Source organism: Sceloporus occidentalis, unplaced genomic scaffold, assembly GCF_023333645.1.
Source record: "Sceloporus occidentalis isolate IW3139 unplaced genomic scaffold, rSceOcc1.0.p SCAF_50, whole genome shotgun sequence".
NCBI lineage: Eukaryota > Metazoa > Chordata > Lepidosauria > Squamata > Phrynosomatidae > Sceloporus > Sceloporus occidentalis.
The window spans coordinates 1,897,918-1,910,282 of record NW_028317030.1 but is presented as its reverse complement, the minus strand read 5'-3'; the positions used below and the strand labels follow the sequence as shown (position 1 = coordinate 1,910,282).

Here is a 12,365-nt window from a genome sequence, read left to right as displayed (position 1 = left end):
CTCCGCAGGGTTCCATTATTTAAAGGCAGCGTTCTAATTAGTATCGGTGCGATGATAAAGGCGTTCACTCATGCTTTGTCTTATGACTTCTAACGATCACCAGTGAATAATGTCCCATTCACTCATGATTCATAATGGAGTTATTATATGTGTTGTTATGACGCATCCGTCATGTATCCCAAAGTGAAAGAAAACTATACCTTATTGCTTAAAAAAAATAGTGGAGCTAATATCCTAATCAATTAGCTTCCCTTGTGATAGATGTCATTGTAATGTGAAGCACTGCTTGTTATGTCCTGTTTATCTATTGTACAGCGCTGGGAATATAATGACGTATAAATCAATCAATAATACTATGATTTTGATGAATGTACAGTTTCGTTATTGTCTTGAGCCAAAATAGTTATATATATTAATGTGGCATGAGGTACAGTTAACTTTATAACTCATAAACGTTGTGTGTATATCTTCTAGCATTTTAAATGATGGGAGGAGGGATAGGGAAGCAGAACATCAAGACTTCTATAGAAGACTTCTTAACCTATAGAGAGATGTTTGTATAGGGGACTCAATGATCTCTAGAGATGTGTTTGTAAATGGCTTAAATAGTATACAAGAAATGCAGAGTATGATGTTAAAACTAACATATATATATCCCAAGCCCACCATCCAAGTGTTGTTTATGTTGTTTATAGTTGGTATTATTTATTTTGTTTATAAAGCACCAGCATATACCACAGCATTGTATCATGGGAAAACAGGACATAAACAGTTAATCATTTGTAACGGGACCCTGCTCAGAGCAATCAAGTAAAAAAAATATATATATATATATGTGTATGTATATGTATGTATGTGTGTGTGTATATATGTATATATGTATATATATATAGTGATTTTTGCCGGTACCACATAGGGCCTGTCATTGGATGCTTACAATAGCAGGCATTTCACAACTAATATAATGTATTAGGACAGGTCTAGTAAACTAGGGATGTACTATATATACTATATATATATACTATATATATATATATATATATATATATATAGTATATATATAATGTCATCATGTTTTCGGATTAAATCTCTGTAGCCAAAGAGGGAATTTGTCACCTACACAACTTTTATGATAAATTAATTCATCTAAATGACCTATAGCTTGTGTAAAGAAAGATTCTTATGTGATGCTGAAAAGCTTTAAATGCCAGTAAGGGTAAAATTTTCACGCGTTTAACATATATGTACCGAACAAGATTATTACTAAAAGATAAGTCAAGTTGTATCCAAAACTTGAAACATGGCTTTGTTGTGTATTCTTGATTAACGCATCTGTACAAACCAAAGGATCATTCTTTGGACTGTCTTGCATGTTCCGGTTTCATTTGGGTCTTATTAACCTGCCTTGTGTATTGTCATTCTTATGATAATATTAAGGAGGTGAGGAATTCCACTTGGTTTTCCCATATTTATCTTATCACCGTAGCAACCAGTAGAATGGTCGAATCAGCGGGGACATTCTGTTGGTTGCTGTGATAATACCGCTTTTAGCAGAATATAGATAGAATATTATATAGCACCCCACGGTGTAATTAATGTAGATTGGCGAGCAACAAAAAACATCTTAAACATAAGTCATTTTGTGCATGTATGTATGTGTACGTGTACACACACACACACACACACACACACTATAAAATAATTACACAGAAAAATCTCATTATTTGAAGTTTAATTCCCTGTCTAAGTATCTGAAGGATCAGTTCCCTTTGTCTGGAGTACAGCGGTATTCTCTTTATTGTATTGTCGCATCTCTTACAGTTCCCAGCAATCCATAACTTACTGTTTGACTTGCAGGAAAATTAAAGTGTGGGACCTTGTAGCTGCTCTGGATCCTCGCGCTCCCGCAGGGACCCTTTGTCTGCGGACGCTTGTGGTAAGCATACAAAGATTTGTTGCGTTTTCACGTTCAAAGCCTAGAAATAGCCGTTTTCAATCCACAAGAAATGTTTCCTAAACCCGGATCAAAAATTGCTAAAATAAGGAAAAAGCATGGCATTTATGTAAATTTCAGCAACTGCAACCACTTAAGTTTTAGATCAGTTGAAATAACTTCATTATGATTTCTGTTTCCTCTTTTTTTTTTTTTTTTTTCTTTTTTTTTAATAATTGCACTTAAAAGTTTGTAGCCATGGTTGTGACTACAGGGGATTGTATTCCAGCCCACCAGACTGCTACCATTATGTTCGTCCAAAATTAATCCTGGCTTAAAACCAGAAACACAGACGCCTCCTACAGTTCTCGTTCAATTTGCGAGCAGTAGGAAAGAGTTCACAGTTCACGGCTGTTCACCGCAGGCGAGGTTTCTTCCACTTTGCAGTCACTAAAGCGTCTCAGTAAACACTCAACGTCTTTCTAAGTATACATGAGATCTCTGATGCCCTTTACATTGAGGGTATGCTTAATTATTTTAATGCGATATGAGGCATGTTACACATTTTTTTTTAATACATTTGTTGATTTTCGTTTTTCTCATCACCGGGAAAGATATTTACAGACAACTCTAGAGAGAGGAATTGAAATCTCTTTGTGGCGTAGCCTCTGTAAAAAGAGGACACAGTGTTCTAATCTGTTGGTAATTTTGCCAAACTTTAAATCCAATTTATTTTTTTAGTTCATTTAGTTTTAATATCATTTTGGTAAATTTCTTCATTATTTTCGTATGTTATAAATGTATTTTTTAAGAATATATTTTCTATTCCAGTGTTCTATTTTTAAAGGGCAAGCCTCATGAAAGTATTATTTCTGAGTATACTGTGTGACACACTACATGGGTTTGACCTGGAGTCTCCGGGCAAAGCCCTTCTATCCCTCGTCTCTGAGGTCGCTTTCTGCAGATAAGGGATTGGCCACTCCCAGTCCCCCCACCCACTAAACACTGTCGGGGATTAACCACACCCCTTTGTCTAGCCCTGCCCCTACACACCAAGCCCCACCCCCATCATGAAGCCATTCCCCAGGAGGGGGAGAGCTCCAGGTATTTTCCCTGGTAGGGTAATCTAGAATGCCTTGGTGACGTATAGCTAACCGTTTTACTTTGTAATTTTGATATAAGTCCCTCCGTTCTCCTGTACACCAAATTATCTAAAAATGACCTTTTTGGGGGGTTTTCATATCTCTACATGTGTTTTGTGAGGTTAGTATTAACATCTCGATGTCCCATTGCTTATCACGATAAAATCTGATAAGGGCTGTTTTGTCTCTGACTGAGCCAAGGAAGAGGGTGTCAGAAAAAAAATACACAATTGGAGAATTAGCTCATTTGAAAATGTGCAAATTTTCCCTTTTAGAAGTCTGTGTGCTGCTTTGGGCTGTGTTGCTTTATCTTTGTGTATTATAAATATTACTTTTTTCCATTTGTTTTACATCCAGCTTTTTTAACGGATATTGTTTTGCCAGGAGCATTCTGGTAGAGTATTTCGCCTGCAGTTTGATGAGTTCCAGATAGTGAGCAGTTCCCACGACGATACCATCCTTATCTGGGATTTTCTTAATGATCCAACTACACATGCGGAGTCTACGCGTTCCCCGTCTAGAACATACACTTACATCTCTAGATAAATAACACTATAGAGTACCTCACTGTTGCACAGGGTAAGTGCTGTTTAATGGTTGCTCTTTACATGTTTATTCTTTTTAATAATAATAAGGATGTTTGCATGTTTATCTGTTAATATTTCAATACTTGGAAACTGGCCAGGTTTGGCCCAGAGGGCACAGGGAGGAGAGATCATTACCGGGTGTCTGGGGTGCAGCATTCGGACTCTGGGAGGGGAGAATGGTGTTTTGCCCGGCCTACTCCCCCACCCAGGTGGCCACCCTCTCCCCACCTGCTTTCCGGTCTATCGGGGTCAGCCCCGCCTCCCTGACATGACCCAGCCTTTGCTACCGCCCACAAGGTGCAAGCGAGGACTCGTTAAGGAACTGGAACTGTCCTGCTTTATGATTAGTTTTGTTTTTTTTTTGTTTTTTTTTTAACAAATATGCCACTTTCAGACTATTGGGTCAAGATATGGTTAATTTAAGCAAGATGACCTTGCTTTTTCTTCAAGAATTGTGTTAGTAAGTCCATGACACACAAGCTTTCACCACGATGCTTCACCTCATATTCAGCAGGAAGGGCATTATAACCATGAACCATAGAGCTTTGTTGGCTTTAAATTGCATTGTTACCTTGTGTGTGTGTGTGTGTGTGTGTGTATATATATATATATATATATATATATATATAATGCTAATGCGATTAACCCTCCCCCTCTTCTTCATGTTCAGGACTTATTTGAAGATTATGGTAAATGAATCACCTGTGAACGCCAGGAAATTCGAAAATCTACCTGATCAGTATTTGACGGAAAAGAGAACTGTTGTCCTGACTCTGGAATAACGATTCTCAGGCAGCTGGATGCAGCCCGAGCCAATCAGCACAGCGGACTGCAGGGGGTGCTGCTATCAGAAGGTTTTTTTTTGTTTTTTTTCATTGCCACATGGGCCTCCAACTTTCTGCAGCGCAGTGGATTTGAAGACTCCTGTGCCAGTGATTTAGGGGATTAACAAACTGATGCAACGTAGAATGGAGACGGTACACGTCACGCGATCCTTCAACTATATATCTCAGCATCTTGGCAGGATTTCTGTTGCTTTGTCTTCGGCGAATAAAGAGCGATTTCCACCGTGTCCCGCACTCCCGCGCACCGCTTTGAAGTGTGACTATGTTGGAAAATCCACCGGACCCTTTCTCGCAAGTAGTTGTGAAATCGAGTGGGTATTTGCATTTACGTGAATGACTAAGACATCACCCCTCGGTGATACGAATCGTATGTTTTTACCACAGTCTGAAAGATTTTTAATTTATTTTTATTTTTTTCATATTTTTCATTCTTTTGTGTTGTTCTGTGTACCCATTTCTGTATCTTCTTAAATAGAGTATTGTAGACATCACAGGACATTAAAAAAAAACTAGATTTAAAAATAAATTGATTAGATACGTTATTAGAACACAGCACGTGATACTGGTAGGAAAAATCCCTGATTACTCCTGTCAAGCAGCTCAACATACGGTACTTAAAGTAGACTGCAGTCTAAACATAATAAAAGGGCAAACCTCGAGAACTTCAAATACATAGAACATCTCTCTGAGACAGACAGCGCCATTAAAAGAATATTTTTGTCTTCTGTGGCTCCGATGCATTGGAATTCTCACTTATCTAAACAAATTAGCTGATATGAAAGGCAAGAGCCAATCAGAATGGAGCTGTAATAAAAATACTTGTCCATCCCCTTTAAAATTTAATTATTGGCCATAATGGCCAGCAATGTGATGTTGTTAGAAAAATGTTTTTTGGAGGGGTTTTCCCCCACTGTGTGCTGTCCAGTTTATATCTAGGCGCATATCTGAAGTTATACCTTTTTAGGATCACCCCATGAAATTAATATTTCTTTATCATCTCAACCATAACGTCCCACTCAGAATTGGCTGCATGTATGTGAAAATAAAGCAACAAGCTTTACAAAATCAACGATTTATGTAAAAAAAAAGTGTTACTTTTTTTTTTTTACTTTTAAAATAATACTAACGTAGAATTGGAAGACTACATTCATTCCCTAGACATATTCCCTCTACGGCATACAATTTGACAATCACAGTGACAAAATAGATTGTTCTTTACAAAAAGAAAAATGATTGTTTTTATTTGTCTTTTTATTACTGATCTCTTTAAAAGAAAGTTTGATGTAGCGACATACAAGGTACTCGGGCTTCGTTCTGTAGGTCCAAGTAATCTTCGATAGCTTTATCAGTTTTCTCCATTATCTTTTGACAACTGCAGGGTAAGAAGAAGAAGAAAAAAATGTAGCTCTCAAATTATATTTCGACCCATCTCAAAGAGGGCAATGTACTGACGAGCGGGAAGATTCATTGAGAAACTTGAAGCTTTACTTCAGCGTTTTTATATCCTTATCTTGACTTTATTCCCCGGCTTCTGTTAGACATGTTCTTCTGCAAAATAACTGGAAGTAGAGCTTCATTAAGTAGATTTGACCCTGAGCATGCTTTAATTATAGTAAATACATATATATCCCCAGCATTGGATAATGTGCTGTTGTTTATAACAACATGTTGTTGTACCCAGTTTTAATGCCTGTTCCTAATCAACTATGACTAGTCTCACTTGAATTATTAAAATTCAAAATGCTGTCGACACCCCGTTTGTATTTAAAAAAAAAATAAAAAATAAAAAAAAAATCTTTAAATTAATGTAGTAAATGTGTATAACAGAGTATACAAAATGCCCAAAGCATAATAATTTTCCCATTATGGAAGTTAAATAAATAAGTAAATAATATTATGTTAATTAAATAAATTTAAAGTATCATGTCATGCATTAAAAGTATTAACATAAAATTAATTTTTATGGTTAATTAAAAAAAAATATATATTATTATTGGTTTTTTTTATGACAGGCTGGCCATAACTTTTTGGATTGTAGATGAGAATTCAATCATGAAAGGAAAAGATAATATGTTTTTGGGGAAGGTGTGTTTGTTTTTTTGTTTTTGGGTATACTTGAATCACTTGTGCTCTTGAATAGCAGATTTAAGTGAATATATTGTTACTACCATAAGAATAATGCATATCATTTTATTAAATGTAAGGGAAAGTACTGGAATTTGGACCAAATGTTGATATATATATTATATATATATATATGCAGTCTTAAAAGGGAAGGCTTGCGTGCCAATGATTTTCTTTTAGAGCTGAATGGGATGACCGGGTCTTTTTGTACGGCCGATAAAACTGTGACTGTTGAAAATTCAATTGAAAAGCATAACCCCAAAACCCCCCATGGCTCAGAGGAGTAAGACTGTGACCACCTTACCCAAACTGTTTATCCTTTTCTGACCAGATCACATTGGTTTTTACGCTCAGACAGAAGCTCCCTGGCCCTCCGTGATGCCGTATTTAACGCTCGTATTCCTCTAGGCCCCATCACAGAAAAAGAGAAAACATTGACGTTAATCAGCGTAGCAGAGTTTTTTATGCGTTAAGATTCCTGCCTGTTCTACGAAGATGATTCTGTTTCCCAGCATGCAGCTGACCAGGACCCTTTCTGATTGGCGGCTAATTTAAAGTTTAAGTTACGTTTTTAGCTACGGTAATGATGCAGAAAACAGGAAATTGGAGATTTACATTAATGCTGAATGAGTTCCAGATCAAAAAACACCAATCTTAACAGATGATATGGACAATTTATTAGGCTCTTTTATAATGACCTAGGTGATAGGTCTACTTTAAACAGGGGTTAAAGGTTCTTTGAATTGCAAATGTCTAAACTATAGCGTTTATTCACTAAAGCGATAGTTGTCTAGAGAGTAACTTTACTATTCATGGGCGACCGCTGGCGGGTTTCTCCAGCAAGAAGGGCTGAGTTTGCTTAATACAATGCATAATTCAATGGAAGAAACATCTCTGATTTAACTATACATAATACAGGGCCAGCCAAGCTCTTTCTGCTGCAGAAGCTCACTGGAAATTCTCTTTAGTGAACTGACCCCCATGTAATGTCTTGTATTAGCTTTTACATTCGGTTTATCATATAGCATAAGGGGTAAACCGAATAATGAAGCTCCATACTCTTAAACTGTGGGATTTATATGGTCTAATGGCCACATTTTTCTATTATTTTTTTCCACTGGATCTTTTTTACGTTATCAAAGAGTGATAAATCTGGGAGAAAATGTTTTGTTTCAGCTCATCAAATATTATCCAACGTATGGGGTTTTCCACTGGACGACAATGACGGTTATAAAGTTTTTTTTCAAATGACGGACAACAGTGATTTGTTATGATGTCGTGTGATGTATGCCTTGTATCGATGCATGGAGGTATATTTGGTATCCTTTAAGAGTTTGGTGTCAATAGGGTAAACATGTATGTGTTCAAACATTGAATTTGGTGTTTCATCCCTAAATCAGCACTATAATACCGGATGGTAATGTTCACAGCTTTCTGTGTTGACTATTGGACGTGCTTTGTGTGACGTGTTTATGAAATCAGGTATTTTCCTCTTCGGAAATAAACAAGGATTGATTTTCAAACCAATATTTACATGTCTCAAACCACTTAACGAACTAAACATTTTGTGGATCCGATGACTAAGGTTATATGACCTAAAAACGAACTTGTCTTACAACTCACTCGTATAACGGCGGCACATTCTAACCAGAGGTTCTGCTGCTGAGGACCTCGATTCCTTGGGGATGCATTTTATAGACAACCAGAGATGCAATTTTCTTACTGCTGGTCTGTTTAAATGGCATTTAATGCTTATGTTGACTTAAAATGATGACAAAAATGAATAGAACACTTTCAACACCCGGGTGAAGTATGAAAAGGGTCACATGGGCTAAAAAGGATATTCTTATGGTGGCGGTCTTGACAAATGAAATCGTTCTAGCAATACGCTATTGTGCACTTTGGCGCAAACTTGGGTTTTCCATCTGAATTTAAAACATGCAAAGAAAAAAATGCTCAAACCATCACCACATTTCTGCAGATTGGCACTTTAAGAATATCTTTTTTTTTTAATGATTTTACCAATTGTTTTAATTTTCTCCCAAGTTGGGTAACAAATGATTCTCTGCGTTTCCAGACTGTATAATGCGAGTTTTTCAAGAATGCTTTATTTGCCCTAAGCACTATTAAAAGTCATTGCCTTACTCATAAACCCAATTTAAATTGTTTAATATATTTGTCTTTTTTATATGTCACGTAATTTCCCAAATCTGGAAAAAAAAGAATGAAAAAACAAAAATGGAAAATTGTGATTGTTCATGTGATGTATTGTACACTTGCTCTCGGATCTTGGTATCTTTTTTTTTTTTTTCTTCATTTTTCAACTGGAAGTTTAAAATAAATAAAAACTGTACTAATTTAAGTTTTCTGTTTTGAATTGTGTCTTTTGTTGAGTGTGGTTGAAAAGTGTGATCGTCAATGAAAAGTATTGTGTTAAAGAAACATTTACGATTGGATGCAGCTAACGATAACCAGAAGCGCAGTCTTGGTGGTGATAAACTTCAGGCTATGGGGTGCCATCAATGATGCAGTTTCAGAGAGATGATTTGAGAAGAGAAAATTGCCAATTTTTTTAATTCATGTCTTTGCTTAATATTACCAAAATACTTTCCCCATACGCCACTGTTGATCTTAAAACAGCTGACTAAGCATTACGAACCATTTAATATTAGCAAATAGCAAGGCAAACATCAATAAAGCAACATATCCTCTACATGTGGGTACGGGCACTTGCAGTTCCTTAAGTTAGAGCCCCAAGAAATTATTTCCTTCATTAATATTTTTTTTTTGCGCTTGTCTAAAGAGAAAACAAATGGAGGAATAATATTTAACTTTAAATCCTCAATGAATCCCCAAAGAAGCCCTTTTATATAGCCTCTCCAGTAATTGTGGCGTTCAGACTCATGACATGCTTGCATGTTGTGTAATTACCTGCTAAAGCTCCCAGTCCAACCCTTTCCGAGTCTGCTCTGCATTCCGAGGACAGAATGTTTCTTTATTATCAGTTACTGTAGCAGCTGTAAGACTTTTGCTCTTCTGTTTCTAACCCACGCAGACGCCGAGCACTTTCTACAATGTTTCTCTTGGTAATTTCATAAATGTAACTGGGGAAATGTCAGATTTGATTTGATGATGACCTCCATTGTTCTCCATTCGTATGTTTCAAAGGTGATCGAAAGTTACCAAATGCAAGTTATTACAGACCCAGACTGATTTCTTAAAAATAAGTTTAAACTTTAAGGTTTCAAAAGAAAAATCTAATTTGAGAATGAATTACCACAGTTGATTGCCTCATTGGTATGAAGAGATGCACACAAAATGCTTGGACTGAGGCTGGATATACTCTGTATGTGGCAAACATTTCAATGCGTAGGTAATTCTTCTAGCACAGGGGTGACCAACTGAGGCCAGAGTTTCTGGAGCACTGGTGGCTCAGTCCAAATAGTTAGAACTGATTGAATCACCTGCCTTCAAAGAAAAGATTTGCCTAAATCGTAGTCTGTTTGTGGCCCCCGTGGCCTGGAGCTCAATGTGTAACCAAACACAGTTTGAAAATGATTTCCCTTTTTACATTGTTCAGCGCCTGATAGCAAAACCATTGCTTTATTCTGGCCCATGCTGGAATTATGGGTCTGGCTGCCAAAGGAAAGCTAGTGAGCTTCATGCAAAGCAACCTAACGGTGGAGGCATGATGTGTCAACCCACCTCCAAAGTCCACACGTTGACACAATCCTATATTATATTAAGATAATCAGTGCCCCCCCCCCCTTAAAGTCTGGCCCCATCTTTTGGTTGTTCTGTATAATGCAGTAGATATGAGGGTTAAGGATCAGTGATGATGCCATCCCTCCCACCCCAGAATCAGATGATGGCCTCCTCTCTTCCTTTCAAAAGGAGTTCCTCTGGTATCTGTTCCTTGCCCTATGTGTGAGCTCTTTGTGCAGAATGCCAGGATATAATGTCCACCGCCTAAGCTTAGGCACAGACACTTACTGAACATCAATTAACTTGTGCCTAGGATACCCCAGACAGTCTACAATGTATCCCATAGAGAAACTCATATTTTTCTACTCGATTATAGCAATTATTGATCATGGTATTAGTTTGCAAATAAGTTAGACCTGATAGGGCCGTCCTATAAATATATATTAATGAAACATTTTATATAGAACTGATAGAAAGTAGTCATATGTGATGGGGTACATATGGCATTCTATAAATCTTAACTTGAAGAACAGATCTGGGAGAGCCCAGAGCACATGATGCCTTAGGCAATTACAAAGCATATTTAGAATATTTGAGTAGTTCCGGTAAGAATCCTCACAATGGCTCGTTTCAGTAAATCTGGTTAAAGGTGACCTATTTGACCAACAGTATGCCCAGCAGAGATAATTCCCCATCAGCCGTTCTCACCATGAACTGCATTATATCAAATATAGTTATAGAGCACCAGCAGATTCTGTAGCGCTATTACTACAGTAACATTAAATGTGACAATACACACCTTCACAACAACATAACCACACTTTAAGACATACTGATACATTGTTTACAATCTACTAGAAGGTTAGGGAGAATGAGATGGAAGGAGAGGAATTACTTGGGTGAGAATGATTTGACTGTAGAGTGGAGATCTCGAAGGTGACGAGAACGGATGGTTTCTTTCAGGTTGTGGATATAAGACCAATTTCATAAAATAAAATTAAGGAAAAAAAGACAATAGCTCAAAAATGAAAATGCCTAAAGCGTTTCACCGACCTATCCTAGGGCTTCTGCAAAGGCTCGTGATCACTAGAAAAAAAGAAAAGCACGAGCCGATACACATCTACTAATCACCAACACCGATGCAATCGTTATTAGGGAGTCAATTTTCCTGCTGATAAATACTTGCTACTTTGTATTTTTCAAAAATGCTGTTTCTACAAAGCACTTTTAGCACTTGGGGAAACTCAAGATCTTTTACGGCTCTAGCATAAGGGACCAAATGATTTCTTTAAGCAGAAACACTTTATGCATCGTGAGGGGCTGCAATTGGTGTTAACCCAACCATGGAGTATATATTTTCTATAAACATCCCCAATTAAAGGAGCCACCTGGTTACCCCAATTAAAAACATGTGACTTTTATTTTTAAGGGGAAATAATATTATCCACACATGGAACTTCAATATGGCGTTAATTCCGCAGATGACCACCTGAATCTAGAATAGGACCAACGCCTTTATTACCTTCCACCCAATAACAATCTCCCATAATTCACTGGTGATCAGGGTTATATCATCAAAGCTGATGTTATCCATGGGAGGAAAGTCACGTGGTAGAATAAGCAGAGTATTAAGTGGAACTTGTAAAAGTATATAGAATGTTAAAGCAACGAGTGTGTGCAGATTCTTCATTCATGCGCACACACATTGCTGGGCATTACACAATCTGGTTGTAAGCTCTCGCTGCCATGTGCTGGGTTGTATACTATATAAGAGTGCTAAATGTCCCGCAGCTATTGGTTAAATCCCAGTCTGACAAATTGATTCCCGTTTCCTTTTTCCAAAAGAATCATGTGATGCCTCTCTTTCTCCACAGCTTTTCAAATCAGATAAGGACTGATTACTAAAGAGGGAGAGGACGTTGGTTTCTCAATGGATGGTGCTACCTGCTAAGCTGCAACAAGATCTAAAAACATAATAAATCTCATCACACTAAGTCATATATTGTTTTCAGAAGACTCTGCGTCATAA

General features: G+C 37.2%; 1 protein-coding gene across 1 annotated transcript in view; it reads left to right on the top strand.

Annotated features, from left to right (window-relative positions):
* The window catches only part of LOC149288618 (F-box/WD repeat-containing protein 1A-like), a 42,247-nt gene extending 38,626 nt beyond the window's left edge, over window positions 1–3,621 (top strand). Inside the window, exons 10-11 of the mRNA XM_089491481.1 lie at window positions 1,858–1,936; window positions 3,460–3,621. Coding sequence (XP_089347607.1) covers window positions 1,858–1,936; window positions 3,460–3,621 — 241 coding nt within the window. The remainder of the gene's footprint in view (window positions 1–1,857; window positions 1,937–3,459) is intronic.
* The last annotated feature ends 8,744 nt before the right edge of the window (window positions 3,622–12,365 follow it).